The sequence below is a fragment of the Tympanuchus pallidicinctus genome, unplaced genomic scaffold (assembly GCF_026119805.1).
Source record: "Tympanuchus pallidicinctus isolate F22 unplaced genomic scaffold, pur_lepc_1.0 scaffold12, whole genome shotgun sequence".
NCBI classification, from domain to species: Eukaryota; Metazoa; Chordata; class Aves; order Galliformes; family Phasianidae; genus Tympanuchus; species Tympanuchus pallidicinctus.
The window spans coordinates 11,082,101-11,099,092 of record NW_026294637.1 but is presented as its reverse complement, the minus strand read 5'-3'; the positions used below and the strand labels follow the sequence as shown (position 1 = coordinate 11,099,092).

At 35.5% G+C, this 16,992-nt stretch overlaps 1 protein-coding gene and 2 long non-coding RNA genes across 7 annotated transcripts in view; 2 read left to right on the top strand and 1 right to left on the bottom strand.

The window, feature by feature from the left end:
• The window catches only part of DMXL2 (Dmx like 2), a 51,563-nt gene that overhangs the window by 4,267 nt on the left and 30,304 nt on the right, over positions 1 to 16,992 (bottom strand). For 2 of the 5 annotated variants that reach the window (XM_052671915.1, XM_052671919.1), the window contains 19 exons: positions 16,384 to 16,648; positions 14,546 to 15,642; positions 13,699 to 13,890; positions 12,163 to 12,239; positions 11,494 to 11,624; positions 10,576 to 10,824; positions 7,959 to 8,140; positions 7,464 to 7,594; positions 6,438 to 6,523; positions 5,992 to 6,193; positions 5,095 to 5,212; positions 4,213 to 4,275; positions 3,735 to 3,821; positions 3,532 to 3,653; positions 2,659 to 2,797; positions 2,055 to 2,115; positions 1,842 to 1,969; positions 720 to 797; positions 28 to 119 (listed from right to left, as the gene is read on the bottom strand). In XM_052671915.1, the coding sequence (XP_052527875.1) occupies positions 28 to 119; positions 720 to 797; positions 1,842 to 1,969; positions 2,055 to 2,115; positions 2,659 to 2,797; positions 3,532 to 3,653; positions 3,735 to 3,821; positions 4,213 to 4,275; positions 5,095 to 5,212; positions 5,992 to 6,193; positions 6,438 to 6,523; positions 7,464 to 7,594; positions 7,959 to 8,140; positions 10,576 to 10,824; positions 11,494 to 11,624; positions 12,163 to 12,239; positions 13,699 to 13,890; positions 14,546 to 15,642; positions 16,384 to 16,648 (3,500 nt within the window). The remainder of the gene's footprint in view (positions 1 to 27; positions 120 to 719; positions 798 to 1,841; positions 1,970 to 2,054; positions 2,116 to 2,658; positions 2,798 to 3,531; positions 3,654 to 3,734; positions 3,822 to 4,212; positions 4,276 to 5,094; positions 5,213 to 5,991; positions 6,194 to 6,437; positions 6,524 to 7,463; positions 7,595 to 7,958; positions 8,141 to 10,575; positions 10,825 to 11,493; positions 11,625 to 12,162; positions 12,240 to 13,698; positions 13,891 to 14,545; positions 15,643 to 16,383; positions 16,649 to 16,992) is intronic. The other 3 variants (XM_052671916.1, XM_052671917.1, XM_052671918.1) reach the window with 3 other exon arrangements.
• LOC128075325 (uncharacterized) lies at positions 6,477 to 10,582 on the top strand. The gene is made up of 3 exons (XR_008203745.1): positions 6,477 to 7,417; positions 8,727 to 8,862; positions 10,499 to 10,582. It is a non-coding gene; the product is annotated as an uncharacterized LOC128075325 (long non-coding RNA).
• On the top strand, positions 12,235 to 14,422 carry LOC128075326 (uncharacterized). Its single transcript, XR_008203746.1, has 3 exons — positions 12,235 to 12,736; positions 13,986 to 14,053; positions 14,353 to 14,422. It is a non-coding gene; the product is annotated as an uncharacterized LOC128075326 (long non-coding RNA).

The window sequence follows — 16,992 nt, the reverse complement described above, 5'->3', positions numbered from 1 at the left end:
GAAATGCCTCAGTTTCTTTAAACACACCTGTTGTCATTGGACTGTCCTGACGTGGCCACGAGACTTGAAGAGGTTATAAACGCAAAGTCACTTGTGGTTTTACTGTGACACTGCCAACTCTATTAAAACAAAGCAAAATAACAGAGAAGCAATCATATCAGTTGTAGTCTGATAGTAGCATCAAGTGCTACTATCAGTGTCATGTCACTGCTGTCATACAGGAAACGGTCTTAAGATTTTGAAAGCTGAAGTAGTGACACACAGTGCAGCTTGAAATCTCAGAAGATGAATCAATGGATTAAAAAAATCTAAAACAAATACTAAAATAATTGAACTATTAAAAAAATCCACAATGTCTTGTATCACATTAGCCTGAATTTCAAATTAAGCATGATCTTTTTGTGCTGTTAATTAGCAGTGAAAAGAAGAGAGTGTTTTTACTATTTCTTGGGGCTGTAAAGTCCTTACTGCGAGCTCTCATTTTTATTTAATCAAGGGCAATGCTGATAGCATTTGTAATTGCATCACAGCTTACAGTCACTTTACAATTTGAGCTTCAAATCAATAGTAGTGAAAATAAGCATGCTGATGAAGTATGCCAATTAAAAATAAGCGAAACAAAAATGCCTCAGTGAAACTCTTACAGTCTTGATTTGTGTAAAGTCTTGAAGACTAAATTTCCTCTATGAGAAGAAAAAAACCCACAACTGTTAACTTACCAGATAAGGCTTAGGATTTGAGGTGGTTTGGTTTACTTGCCAAATACTTAGAAATCCTTCACCATCAGCAACACCACACTGCAAGGAATGAAATGCATTTCTTAGCATAACTTTGAAAAATGAAGGTGGCTATTTCTCCCACTTCCCTTCTCTTTGTCCATTGTTTTCTGCAGCTTATCTACCTCACATACTTATTTTTGGCCACAGTGTGTGGCTCTTCTGTACTTTTTTTCCTGCTCTCCACTGTAGTGCAGTATATTTACTCTGTTCAATTAATGGGCTGTAAGTATGTTTTCTAGCCAAACCATTCAACTTTATTATAGCCAGAAAGCAAAGTATGAAGTACTTTTTGAACATCTGTATTTAGTTTAATACGAGTTTTGTTCTGCAAAATAGGCAAGTTCCATTTTTGTAATTAATGTTTGATTTAAAAGCTCACCACTTAGAAACAAATTACAGAAAAGTTTGAAAATGGGAAATATGACACACAATACTGCAAAGTTTTTTGTCTCAAAATGTAGCTAATAAGGACTAGCCTGAAATCAACAGATAACTTTACAGCACCCAAAACCTTTTTTTTTTTTTTTTTTTTTTTTGAGTGAATCATATTCAGCTTTCCTTGCGAGAACGTAAGGAAGAGGTTTCAGATCCAACTATGTTCTACGTTGGCTCAGTTAAATTGTAGAGGCATTAAAAAACTGTATGCATGTATGTCGGTTTAAGAACAAATTGTTTTGAGATTGCTTAGAATATGCAGAGAATAAACAGTTCTATAGGGAAGGAATCTGGAAGAGAAGACAGTCAAGCTGATATAAATCAGGGCATTTTTCCTGCAATAGATTTTACTGTTGAAGTGTAAAGACACTGCAGATAGATTACTGAAAATCTTGCTTTGTATTAATGTAATCTGAGAGGAATCTGTGTGAAGCTGACAGGAAACAAAGGAGAATAAAAATCACTGTTTGTTACAGAGCTTTCATATGCAGTAAAAATGAAATGGTACTGGTTATGGTTATTCTAGGATACGTTAACAGGAGTTTTCTATATCACCAGATAGAACTGTTCTAGAGGTCACAGCATGATCAAATGTGTTCCATAAAAAATTGCAGATATTGTACTTACCTTATTGCCCTGGGAATTGAAATACATTCTTGTAACCCTGGCGTTCCCAGCCTGCTGAAAGCAGACCAATTGCTGTGGCCTTGTCCACTCAAACATTCGAACGCTCCCATCTTGTGCTCCTGTAAGATCTGGATTAAGAAATAGGCATTCATTAGTACTACAGAATGGTATAGAAAAATGTCTGCTTCATACTGGCAAATGTGATTCACTTACAATACTGATGGACTGGATGTGAAGCCATTCTCTTGACATTATTCAGATTTCTTTTAATAAGCTTTGTAAAAAAAAAAAAAAATTGAAAAAAAATCAAGAAGAGATAAACACACTATTCAATTTTTCTTTATTCTGCTATATGGTAAATGTCCTCCATAATTAAAATGCCTGCAAACTAGCATTATTTCTATCTAATTATGTCTAGTTTTAGTACAGTAATTAAAGCCTGTTTTTGATAGTCTATTCAGTCACAAAATTTCGGATCGTATTATCTTCCATTATACAGATGGCTGATGTAATGCTTTTTATATTAGTCCCAATGCAAGAGTAGTTTAAAAAATTACATTTTATTTTTTGAGAAATTGCAGGTCCTACTTCACAACTCCCTCATAAAATCTTGTTTGGCTTATTATTTTTTAAGTCACAATAACACTGTGCTATAATCTTAAAGAAGATATGCAGTGTGATCTTCTTTTTGGCCAGGTCTTGGTCACTTTAGGCCTTTTATTTTAACACTGAATTAACACTACAATAACTTGTGTACTGAATGACACAGCAAAGACTACAGTAAGTCTACAGGGCTGCATGCAACAAAAGTACTTACCACACCAGCTCCAGTGCTAGTTTGACCAGTGCCCAGCCATGGCATAGATGAAGATGGTTGTATCTGACTCACTCCAAAAGATGGTGCAGTTGACTGAGTTAGTGTTGTAGTAGAACCACGAAAGTCAATATCATCAGAACTGTAAGAAAAGAGCAGTGTTCTGCTTTAAACAAATGTTTCTTTGCCACCAGTGCTGTTCACTTATCTCATTGCTGTTAAGAGCCCAGTGGCAGTGGACAGAGAAAGTGAATACAGTGAAGACTATAAATGTATAACTTCTTCACTTGTATTATACACAAAATCTCCCCTATGCCACACAGACATCAGTGTTTAACCTCAACATGTGATTCTAAGTTGTTGAGAATATGAGCTCCCTTGAGGAGAATATGCTGTTAAAAATATGACAGAAAGATATGACAGCATCTAGTGTTCCTGGCCTGTGCATCTGTAACCGTGCCTGTTTTGTGCAATGGAATGTAGTGCAGGGAAGTGCTTGCTCTCAGCATGATAACGGAGGAGATGAGGCCACTGCGCTGGACAGCTAGCATCAGGTACCAGAAGTAGGCTCAACAAAGCAGTTTTGCAACTACAAGTGTTTCTGATATACAGCTTCTTTTATTAGCTTATACACCATGAGACTGTATTTCATTGAGCAGTGTAGACATGCCCCAAATACTCAAATCCCTCAAAAACTTAGTTTTACCACTTGTAAAACATACTAATGTTCCTTTGCTTTCTTCCACCACTACTCTTTTTGAAAGTGTTCTAAAACCTACCAAAGATTATGCAATTAACATTTTGTGCACTGGAATTCCACATACAGCCTCACAGTCAACCTGTCTGCCCACTATATCCACGGAGAGATAATCCTACCTTTTTGACTCTCTGTCATATTCTTCCCCAATCCATATAAATGACTGAGCAGCCAGTAGAGCTGAAATATCAAGTTCTTGAACATCATGTGTAGATGCCAAAACAATTTCATTGCTGTTTGCCTGTGCAGCACAAATAGAAAATTTAAACTAATTTCAGTTTAGATTATTCTACTACGTTTACTAGTAAAATTTGAGGCCTACCTTATTAACTGCAAATGCCATTATCATATCTGATTCTTTGTGAATTACTTTTGCTTTTCCTCCAGGGTAGCCAAGATCTGCTTCAACCTACAAAACATTTATGAGAAACTTTAATTAGCCTGAAAATCCATTTTGTAGTTGTACATTCAAAGTGCAAAAGTCTATACAAAATTCATGCAAGAAAAGTTCAGTGGCCTCAGCATCGTTTAGGAAGCTAAACTTTAGACTTCTCAGACTGTTTTGTGTTCTAGGAGCCAGACGTGTTTGAGTGTAAGAAACACAAAGTTGTGTGTACAACACTATTTACAAAGTGCTCACTCATCCCAATTAAAGGACATCCAAAGTTAATTCACCGATTAAAAGCCTGCCACACAGACTACACAGAACACATAGCTTCTGTTAGTCACGTTAGAGAAAGAAAAGCCAGTTCCACAGAACTTTTAAGAATGTGCCAGAGGTTTGGGAGAAGGGATACTACCTTGTTTTTGTGATCTTCTGCTACGCAGTTTTGTTTGACCTGCTCCACACGATCTTCTACAGACTACATAACATCACACAGTCACAAACACAAAACACATGCACAAACAAATATAAAAAAAGAATGAAACATTCCAAACTAGATTTTAAAGGCCACTCTGTCAGTAAATGATGACAAATGTATTTTTAACTTTTTATAAAAGGCACAGGAACTACGACAGGAATCTAAACAAACTCACTCAAAATGTAATGCCTCCCACATGAACACAAAATGTATGATATAGTAAATAAATGGAGGAGTAATACACACACAAACTCCATACTTACAGGAAATCTTAAAGATATTAAATAATATATTTATTTCCTATGGTATTTATTTTGGTTAAAAACTACAATTACAACTCATTACAGTTGTAACTGGTACAATTCATAAAATCCCATATTATATATTACTATATAATATTATTTTTATATGTATATATTACTCATGCATATATACATATACACAAAGTAATAGCTCACTTGAATTTCTTTTTCAATATGACAACAAGAAATACATGAAAACAAGTTTATTTACTTACTGCATTTATTGCAAATGTTCTAATTATTTATTAGAACACTTCTCAAATACATAAAGCTAAGGTGAAATATGTCTCGTCTAAAATATTTGCTCCAGTTGATATTTCAATAAGCAGCATGATTGTCACGTTGATTTGAAAAAAAAACACTGAAAACACAGCACTGCCAAATGAAAGGAAACAGACTGAAATGCCACCAGAAAGGCATTTCAAAGCAAAATTAAAATACATACTGAAGAGACTGAGGTTTGGTTATAATTGAGATTTCTTAAAAAACAACAAAGAAAAGGTGATTTTTTGCTTACCTCACTTTGCTTTCTTTTCTTTGTGAATATGTATCTTATGAAAGTCTCCTGAAGAAGTTCTTGCTTCACGAGAAAATGCCAGAGCCTTTTTGCTGGAAGAGCTGAATAATCCTTTGATCTGGGTGATGCAGAAGGAGAAATAAAAAGGAAACAGCTTCTGTTTAATTACAGGTAAATAACTCCTGTCCCTCCTCACATCTACTTTAGGTTAAATTTCAATTTGGAAGAAAACCATCTAAGTCTAATGTTCTAAGATCTTCAAGGTGAATTTCAAGAGATACATTCTTTTTCTTGTATTTGTAAGAATATCTTAATAAAATCTTATAGTGCCAATGATGCAAATTCAAATTAACATATAGCTTAAGTGATTGAAGTTGTATTTTAGTATTTCTAGAAAAGTAAACTACTTTTGAGATGAATAAAATTCTTCAAGGACTGCATTTAAAGATACTTGCAAACATGACATATGCCTAACACAGGAGGATTGACTTTATAAGGACTGCTACTACAACTCTTTCTCCCTCCTGATGTCTTTATGTATGACACAAGCTTTCCTCTGTTTGTGAGGACAGGGTGGGAAGTAGCTGCTACTGAAAGAACAGAAAAGGTGGTTCAATAGGGACTTTCTAGCAGGAGCCATTGCCCTTGATCTGTAGTCTCCAAACTTTGCTCTTTCCACCTTACTTTTCTTTCTACAGCTGTGAAAGGTGCAGCAAAATAAGTAAAGGCAGCTGCAAGAAACAGCAACAAAAGAAGTAATAAATAGATGTGAGGAAAATGGATTCTGTAAAGCACTGGCTATAACTAAGCTTTAGCTAAACTTCATTTGGCTGTTTACGTTTAGATAGAAATACTCTTCAGTATTTCTGTGGTTAAGGAATAGGAAAAAAAACTTACTTGAATGGTGTGTTTTCAGGTTCAATCATTGCTTTATTGCGGAGAATAGCTGGTCCTGCACCTACTCCAGGATCACTAGGATAGGTATTGATGTAGTTTGGTGGTGGGCCTTCAAACTGGTCCATTCTATCTTGAAGAATCTGTTCCCAGTGTTCCAGATTTTTTATTACAGCAATGCCTAATGGTGATGTTACAGGCAGATCTAAACAGAAATATTAATAAAGGCTTAGAGAAAAAAGGTCATATAAGTTACGGTGTGTACAAAAAAGTAGAGCAATACAACCGTTCAACAAAAAGTTTAGCAGAAACACATTTCTTAACAACTGTTTAAGAATGTTTAAGTTATGTAAATTTTAAAATAAAAATTAAACAATATATTTAAAAGCGAAGTCTGACAGAAAGCCACTTACACAGAGAACTAAAACGTGAAGTAGAATTTAACTTACCATTAAATTCCAGACCAGCAATGGGAAAGAAGTTCTTAACGTTGTGCAGAACTAATTTTACCATTGTCAGATGCAGAAGAGCCCAGCTATATAAAAATAATAGTTGTGTTAAAGCAACAGTAATATGGTTATTGGCAAAACAGTTTTCTCTCCTTCTACCAACTATGCAGATCAGAAAAACAACTCAGGGAGGTCACTGAATTTTTTGAGTTTAACAGACACACATGGCAAGATACGTACACATCAACTATCAGAATTAAGGCCATCTCTGAGGGCTTCCCCCTGTAACAGCAAGTAACTCTTCCTCTAAAAATATGCATCAGGTGCAAGAGTGGAACTCTGCAAGATTGCTAATTAAGTCCAAGCTCCCTGAAACACATTCACAAGCTCTACAATGAAATCATAGTGATCACAGAAAACTTGAGTTTGGTATTCACACCAGAAGTTTCCCAGCTGACTCTCATAGATAGTGAAAATATAAATATTGTAGAGTATAAGGATTAAGAGAGAGACGAAGGGTGGAACACACACAAAAAAAAAAACCTATCATTTTTTTCCTCTACTTTTATAATGCTAAGTTAATTTGCTTAATTCCCTTTTTTCTTGCAACATTTTCTCTGTAAGCAGTCCATTTAATTTGCATCTCATTCAGAAACCTAAGGATCATACTTCACTGAGATCTCTGAAACATCATTCTAGAGCTGGCACTGTGGTAGGTCATGGTTTTTGTGTCTTGAAGGTGATAGTAGAGTACTTCTTGTTTGTTCCCCACCCACCCACAAAAGCCAGACAGCTTTGACTTCCTAATCCCATTTTTTTTCCAGGCAAGTAAATAGGGAAATGTTTGTTACTGCAAACAAAATTTGTTGTGCCTGTGATCTCACTGCTACAGATGTGCCCCCGTCCACTGAACTACAAATACGCAACCTAAACTGTGGACTGTTCAGAGCACCTGTATTTTCTTTAAACCTGAAGAAAAGGTAAGCATGATATTGTAATTCTAAAAGAATGGCAATTTCTTCTAACCTGTAAGAATTTGCATCTTTGTGTTCCTGGATCTGTATGTCAGAGAGAAAAGCATCATCCTCTTCCTCATCACTGTGAATGCTTTCATCAGAATCATATATAACACCACTGTCTGACAGAGGAAGAAATGGCTGCAATGCAAAATAAAAGTCTGCTATAAAAATAGTTTTCAGATCTCTTAATGCACATACCTTTAACTTTACTTGTAATTTATACTCTTTGTCTATGATAACAACTTAACATAAATAAGGTTCTCTAAAAGAAACAAGTATCAAGGAGAAAAGTATTAATCTGTATTATTTGCAAGAACCATATTTTTAAAATTAGGAAATAGCCCTAAGACAAGTCATAGAGCTCTTTACCTTTTATTGAGATGATAATATTCTGCAGCTCAGTTTGAAGAGCACTCAGAATTTCCACGCTATTTTTGCCCTTTACAGCTTAAATGAGAATAAGCTTTTTACAAACCCCGACGTATTTTCCACTCTAAATTACCTTTGCCATAAAGTAGTCCCACATGCTGAGTTCTGGAGGGATAAACTTTTCTTTGTAAGAGGGTCTCTCTGCAGGTACCGGCGGTGGCACAGTGGTGTCTTTCACAGGCCTTCCAGGCACCAGCATTCTCATGTTAAAACGGCGACGATGTTTGTCCATTTCTTCTGAAGGAAGAGGTGGTGCTAAATTCAGATAATTTGAGAAGCTGATATTAACACAGCATCTTCCAAAGTGGCTATATTTTATAACTGAAGTAGCTAAAAGCACTATTACCAGTACTAACTTCTACCAACTCAGGGATCAAAGCCAGCCTGTGTAAGTGAAGTGTAATCATACAGAAGGTTCGGTTAAATTCAGTAGCTGTGGCAGTTACACGTTGTGTATGTAATGAGAAATTCATTTCGTTATCTGGGTTGAGTTTTCCAGGAGACATGGCTTTGAATTAAAGGGCATTTTAGATATTTTTTTCTCAAATTAAGAAAAAAATTGTTAACTTGTTAAGAAGTAGGTATAGAAAATTTCACTGATCTGTAAATAGCACAAGTAGCAGCAGTTGTTCAAAATACAAGCCAGATAGTAAGATAGTAAAGAAAATTTGAATAGGGCAAGTCTTTTTGACAAATCTATTAAGATTCAAAGGATCTTAATAGTTATCAGAATATAACTGTGAAATTTGTTCTCCAAGGTGTTATTGGCAGGCAGCGCTGAAGATTACACTTACTTTGTTACACAGGACCTAAATACTTAAAATCAGTTTGTTTTTTTTAGAAGCCACTACTACCATTCATCTACACAGCAAACTTTTACACACCTTCATTACCATCCTCTGAAACATCAGAAACTGTAGCAGCTTGTAGGATAAGGAAAACAGAATATATCTCCGATGAAAACAAGGCTTATATATGTAAGCTGTTCATAATAATACCCTGTTAAATCACTGATCACTCCTAAAATGATTATTCTCACATGTCCTTAAGTTACTCCATAAAAGAGAAATACGTAATGCATTCATGTGATGGTCTGTTTCAGAATGTTAACTGACCAATGGTGACACGATGATAACATCAGCAATGACAGCAATGATTGTGACTAGAAGATTAGAAGCAGTGTTTACATTATACCACCTTAGTACTGTTTTGCTTTGTATTTTATATATGAAATATCAATTTTCTGCATAAGAATTTTCAAACCTGTAGTTTTTAAAGCCAATGTGTCAGAATTTTCAGGATTGTTACAGTGAAATTATTGGGCAAACGGTTTCATTTACACCTATCTACTGAGCCTGGATTCAGCCTTCACTTCTCAGCATAGTAAGACAATCTCATCTGTCTGAAAGATCCCTGCTTTTAGTTGGAGCTTAGCTGTGTACGAACTATTTTTCTGTCAGATGAAGCTGTTACTTCTTGCACATGGTGAAATTGTATCTTGCAGTAGAAACAGTTTCAGAAATACTGCTTCCAAATTACTGTAACCGTTATACAGCACCACCCGTCACATACAGGAAAACATAGGTATTAACACTGATTTGTACTATCTGCTTTTTCACACAAGAAATAATGGTTGAAAACAATGGAAAGTGTTATAAACAAGCATCTAATAGGAGTAAGGTAAGGAAATATGCTATCCTGAGGATGATTTCTGACTCAGAATGTCTGAATTAAAATTGTGTTATTATAAACTTATTTTATTTGCCTAGCTTAATACCAAATGTGAGTTTGAGTGACCAGAGCACTGGCAGTACCATTCTAAGTACTGTTGGGATGTGTATTAGGAAAAGTAATGGTGTATACTAGTAATTCTGAAATGTTTATGCTGGGAAATACCCATAGCATTCCACATGCAAGTTGCTTATCATGCTTCTGGGGTATAAGTTCTGCATCACAGCACTGATTCCATCACTATTTGACAGTTAGTCAATGTGATGGCTATTTGTTAATGATATTATGCTTGATATCTTGCTGTTTAAAGCACTTTGTTTTACCTCTGACTGACAAATTATTCATTATTGTTTTACAAAGATGGAAAGGAAAAGGCTTGCATTTGGGAAGATACACAAACACATACAGTCCAAGTAAACTATTTTGAGTGTAACAATAATTAAATGCAGAGGTCATTCTATCTGTATTCTAAGTGGATACTAAAGAAAACAAAACAAAACAAACAAAAAATCCTCTACCACAGCAACATTCTTGTTTCTGTTTTATTTTTTTGGGGGGGAAACAACAGCCTCGTCACAAAGAAGATGAAATCTGTATTCTTTAATCTAACAATTACTCAGACAGAAGTCTTCAAGTCCCGAATTAAAATAAATGCAGCGATCAAAAAAAGCAGTTAAGCTGTAATTGTCAGATTAAAGGGCTACATTTTGAGTAAAAATGCCTGTACTGTTTCAATGGAAAATTCAAATCATGCTAGGTGTTATCATAAAGGACAGTCATGATAAAAAAAAGTGAATTTCTTTCTGCTTTTTAATTAATGTTACAATTTTCTTGCCAGTTGATACTTAAATTGTGTTTCCTTGTTTTTTCTAATCTTTAAAGAAAAGAAATCTCCCCTACTGGGTTACTAAAAGGTCTAAAATGCAGATCGTTAGTATGACCTTTAGAAAGCAAAATACCTGGAATATTTTCTGATTGCCTTCGAGGCTTTACAAGAAGTTTCACTCCTCCGCCAAAAACAGCAGCCCACATCCGGCTGTTCAGAGGATGAGCTGCCAGTCGGAACAACTCGTTACATGAGTTGGTTGCCAGGGCATGGATCAGCAGGCTCAGGTAAACAGCTACAACAGCTTCGCAAAGAAGGACGTTTAACTTTGGTTGGTCTTCATCCTGAGCTGAACTTAAGAGATTTATCAGTGAACTCACACCTGCAGAGAGGAGAGGAAAAGCTCTTTGTTAATTACAAACAAGGAAGAATTCTGTGTTGCATCTCTGTCTCTTTTGGTGCACACATACTAATAGCCATTTGAAACTTTTGTTCTGATATATCAACAATTATGATTTTTTCTTAGACTGAACAAAAAGATTTCTGAATTGTGCCTCAGATTGCTTTGCCTCTGAAACTCCTGCACTGTTGGCCAGAGTTGACCTCACAATATTACCTCTCTGCTAGTATGTGAAAAGCAGTTGTTTTGATGGCTACAGCGGGAAAAGCAAATATGTAAGACAGTACTGTAGCTGCAACTGACAGAAACTGCTATGCTTGAGGGTGACACAGACCAGAAAAAAACATGTTAGGATGACAAATAATCAGCTTATAGAATTTATCCTGAAGATTCTGATCTCTTCCTCAAGTAAGACATTTGCCATATGAAAAGTTTCGATTTTTGTTTTGATCTGTGAGGAAGCTAACGGCTGTCACATGTGAAAGCTAAATTTAAAACACTTATCCATCGTTGTTCTCCCATCATTTCTCTATATTCGCATGAAAAATTGCCATCAAGTTGTACTGTAAGTTATGAAGTTACAGAGCAGTGAAAAAAAATTTGAAGTGGAGCTTTTCCAGACATGTTAAAAGTAATTTATTTTTGTCTCACCAGGCCACTGAGCAGGAGATGAGTTTGGAGTTGCATGCTCTTCAATACTCTCTGTCCTCAGTCTGCGACGATCACTCAAAAGCAGTCCTTGATAAACCATTCCTGTAAACTGATTTGCTTCTGTTTGGCTGCTAAATACAAATAAATTTTTTTCTGATGAGAAAGGATTTCAGAACATTTTTGCAATAAATACAGTATATAGAAATGCTTCTCTTTTTAATCAGAAAATGCAATATTTAAAGTTCTACAAGACTACAATTTCATATCATAGTATATACTTTTTAAATTAAAACTTGTTATATTTTTACAGCCAATTTTGGTTTGAAACAAGAACTGTCCAAAACCTGACTTCATTTAACCTCAAATATTTTCCATGCAGTCCCACCCAGCAATGGATATACTGTGGAAAACAGCACTCAGACGTTCTTTTCGAAGCATCCTAAGATTGATACCAGATTTTCCTCCTTTCATTGGAAAAAAAAGATTGTTATTATTTTATCTGTGTGAAACTGGCAGGAACTATCAGAACTAATGTGTGGGTTGCATAGTTATCTATACATACATAGCAGTTGAATCTCTTTGCTTAGACACAGGCAGAAAGAATTTCCATTTTGGATGCACTAAATATTCTTCAAATGTAGGACTGTAAGAAAGAAATTCTATTTGTACCTGTAGCTGTGGCTGTCACACAGTGCTTGATAAATGGATGCAGAAAGGGAAGCTGCTAAAGAATGAAGAGTGTACACCTAAAATGAAAAGAGCTGGTAAGTTATATGTAATTTATACACAAAGGTATGTAAACCACACTTCTTTCTAAATAGTTTTTGAAATGTGTTATGCCAGAATGTCCCAGTTTTAAACTACAGTCAGGAAATAGCAATTAAAAAATTACTCTAATACAGACCTCTCACAGGGTGAGTATACTGAAGAAGTGATTAAGTCCTGTTCTAACAGTGATTTCTATAGTCTGATTGGTTCCTGGAAACAATATAATATAACATCATAACTCATTATAGTAGTATTTGCTTTATATGCATGATACAGAAGTTTGTGTAATCATCATTTAATTATTTATAATAGCTTTTTCACCTCATTTACGTGCTTAAAATTTTTCAGGACTCTCCTAGTAACAAGAATATTACTATTATGAGCTTACAATGCAGCAGAAACACTCCATTTCCTAGAAGAAGAAATGCAAGGATTTCTTGGAAAGACTGATGGAAGCCAAACTGTGTTGAAAATGGTACTGCCAACTGCTAAAAAACATGAATGCTTTTTAACATTCTGCTCATTTCCATCTCTTCCTACTTCCTCTATTTAATGAGATGCCATACCTCAGGTTAAAGATACAAGTTATCTAAATAGTTGATTACAGTTAGGAAGTGTCAGTTCTTTCTGACTTTCCTTTTAAAGGAAAATGCGTGTGGAATAAGAGTTTTTAGAATAAGAACGATACTTAATGTGGCATAGTGCAGGATGGAAAAGGAGTCAACTAATGTAAAGAAGTAAATGAGCGTGGGTTGCAGTTTACAAATTGGTAACTAACTACCAATGGGACGGTCCACTTAGTTTATAGCTTTCACCTACTTTCATTTACTCAATAGAAATTTAAGTGAAATTTAATGAATGTGAATACTGATAAAAATGTACAAACCAATGATCTAGATTTTTACTAATTAACTGTTGTATAGTCTCAGGAAATATGTTTCCCCAATCCCCTCTATTTTATGAACAGAATTTATTTACTCTAGGATATGGGGCCAGATAAAGTAATTAATCACAACTACATGGAAATCAGTACAATCCACGCTGGACTAAGATTTATAACTACGGTATAAACAGAAGGTTACAACGTACCTCATAGCTTCCACCTCTACTTTCATTAATCTTCCCGCCAGATTTGACCAAGATGATGATAGTTAACATATATGATCGTGATGTAAGAGTAACAATTCAGTGCTTTAGTGAACATCTGAATTTAGAACAGCTTCTCAAGAATGACTGAATTATTTGGATGAAAGGGAACTGAGGAGATTCCAAAAGGTGTCAGAAATCAAGTGGTTGGTTGACTACCATTTTCAATTCTCTAGATTTTAGAAAGAAGGTCAATATTGTGAGGAGTAAGAGTTGAAAATTAAACACAATTTTAGTGTATTCTCACCATTTTGTAAACAGTCAGCATTTCTTACAACCTGATTTCATTACCTTGACATCTTCAATATTAGGATGTGGTGGTGATTTCATCTGCACAATTGTGTAAAGAATATCATGGATATGGTTGTTTAAATACAGCACAGGATTAGCTATCACAGTTTTTGTGGATGCTATGCTTGCAGATAGCAATGGTAGTGTTGTGGGCAATGGAAGTGGAGACTGAAGCTGTTTTACAGTAGTTTCCTGTTTAAAAGAAAAGATTGCACTTAAGATGATTACTTTGAGAAAAAAATAATAATAAAACAGTAATTTACTTTTTTTTTTCTTTTTTTTTCCAGGATTATTTATTCTCTTCTACTGCTGTCTACTCAGTACAAACAAGATTTCACAAGGATGGATGTTAAAAGTAAGTTCTGGGACTGGAGCCACTTCCATGATTTATTCCAAGTCAGAGCATTTGCTCTGATTAGTCACTTACATTTACTGTAGAAAATGCCATAATACAGAAAAGGGAGCAGTATGCTGACTAAGACTCTATTCCTTACAGCTCCTTGCATGACATGCAGTGATGTAGGGAAAGAGATTTTATCATACTTAATACTTATTTAACTTGTTATATGGATACCCAAAATATAGTGATCAAAACTATAATTTCAATATACATTTAAGTCTGTAGTACATAGAGCAGTATTTATATAACTACAGGTAGCCTAATCCTCCGGCAGATTCTGAAGAACCAAATAGCCAGGATGCGGATGCACAGAAAGCTAGAATAGTAAGTTCTTGCCTGAAGAACATTAGAATTGCTTAGCTTAAGGTACAAATTTAAGCATTTGATAAAATTGACAGACTAGAACTGTTCAGACTCGTAAATACAAATCAGCTGAATTTGTTTTACCTGCTGTGACTCTTGCAGCAAAAATTTCAGCTCCATTCTTACAGATGCTAAACCACCTCCTTGTGCCCCATGGAGACTACAATAACTTAGAAATACTCGTAGAAGAGCTTGGTTCTTCTGCAGCCACCACTTTCGTCTTTCAGCGTGTTCTCGTTTTGCCTGTAACCTACGCCTTTCTATCTGGTGCCGTTCATAGGAACCAATGTCTGGCTTATCCATAACATTCTCATGATCAAGTAGATCCCCATTTACTTTGGTGTATGTTTTACAGTAATCTTTGCCACCTGCTTCATGGTTGCATATTTCATGCATGGCAGCAATCTCTTTTTCAAGCCAGTTGTACAGCTGAAACCTGAGCTTTCCTCCATCTACTTCATAACCTGTAGCCAAAGTCCTCAGTTCAGTCATTAGGATCTTCAAACAGGCTCTGAACTTCAGTTGTTCAGCAATGACATCAACCTCAGTGTCTCCAACATCAGAAATCTCTCCATGTAGTGTCTGTGGGACATTACTGTCTGGGGTTTCATCTTGTTCTTCACTCTTGGAAGCAGATTTTGAATTTTTCATAATTATACCGACATCCTTGTCTTCTTCATCTGATTCATTTTTGTCTTCACCCCAATCAAGAGTAAGAGGCTCATCATCAAATTTTGCTGCTGGTTGACTCCAATCAAATTGTGTTGAAGACTCAGCACTATCCTCCAAAGCAAAGGAAGCTGAAATTGGCTTTGACCAGTCTATATCACCGCTTCCACCACCATCCCTTAAGGCTTTGGAATCTGAAACACCAGCCTGCATTGGAGGACTAGATGCATCTTTCTCTGTAGCTACAGCAGATTTTTTTCTTACTTTTGGGATTTTGGAAAGAACTTCAAGAGCTAGCACAGGACAACCCACTTTAAAGTGAGCATTTGCAGTAGTGAAGAATAATTTTCTTTCTATAAGATTAATTTTATCAACAAAACTTTTCTCAGTTTTTAGACCTAAGGTGGCCAAAGTCCCTTCTGGTGAGCTGAAGTATCTTCGGATCAGCAAAGGATGGGTCCGAAGATAATTGTAAAAACTGAATACCACAGGATTGCATGACTTGACAATAACTAGGGAATTAAACAGATGAGACGTTTATTGACAATGGATTTCACGTGTTACTCTGATTTGCAGTATTTTCTGCATTACAAAGATTCAAAATGCAAAAACAAAGACAGTCTAGTTGCCAAAACAAAGCAAAAGAATTACTTATTCCCCACAAAAACATTAAAGATGTAAACCGGATGAGTGGAAACATGAAGCTCTCACATCTGCTTTGTTACTGTTTCACCAGCTAAGCTTAAAATAATCTGAGAAGACCAGCCAGGTAGATTTAACTAGTGCAGGGAACATACTACAGAAATCAGCGCATCCAATTCTCCATCATTTAACGTGAATCTAGCAAGAGATTGCATAGGAAGCCCTGCTTTTGAGAACTGCTGATTCCTAGAAGCAAGAATGCGAGTCTGAAGTTGATTAGAATAAAAATTAGCTACCATTAAGTAGAAGAGAGGTACTGTAGGAAAAGTAAGAAGAAATTAGGCCCTCCAGAGTTTATCTGACTTATTAGACTTTATCTGAGCTTATTAGAACTAAGCTCAGTACTGGACACTGGAAAGAAGCCTGTGGAAAAAACTGGAAAAAAATATTTTTTCCATAAGAAACTGAGTGGGCTAGTACATAAGCCTATTAATAATTTCAGCATCATAACATCTCAAGAGAAGGGACTGTGTACATAAACAGAAAACTTTACCCCTTCTCTACTATGTCATTGAGTGTTTGATCCAGTAGACAATCTTTTTTTTCCTTACCTGGGTTTTCATCATCATCTTTTGGTGTTTGCTCCAATAAAGTGTCCAGTGCTCTAGTGTAATCTTTCATTATCCAGTAAGCAATACTTCTCAGAAAGGGATCAGAATGCAATTTAGTACAGCTGAACCCAGTTCCATCCTTATGGCAACCCAAAATCTTTTCATAAAGAATGGAGGTGTATGTGACAGAGGTTTCAAACTCTGATTCATATAAGCGAGCGATAACCATAGCCAATTGGATGTCTTCCATTTTCTCCAGGCACACCTGTGATAATAAGGGAAAAGGTCTCTTTTGAGGGAAAGTTTTTTTTTTAAATGACAGTGAACAGCAACATGTTTACACAATAATTTTTTACACAATACATTTTTTTCCTCATGATATCTGATCTTTAAAGTATATGTTAATCTTTGAATCAAAAGTATGTTGAGATATTTATAAGTGCCATATTTTCTTCCATGTTTGGAAAGAGGTGTACTTCTATTGTAGCGATTATAGTATGCCTCAGTACATCATGTCAAAAAACAATATATCAGATAGAAATATAAGGATGTTTTAGCTAGTGGAATAAACCTAGCTTCCAACTTTAACATTTGTACATAACTGGTAAG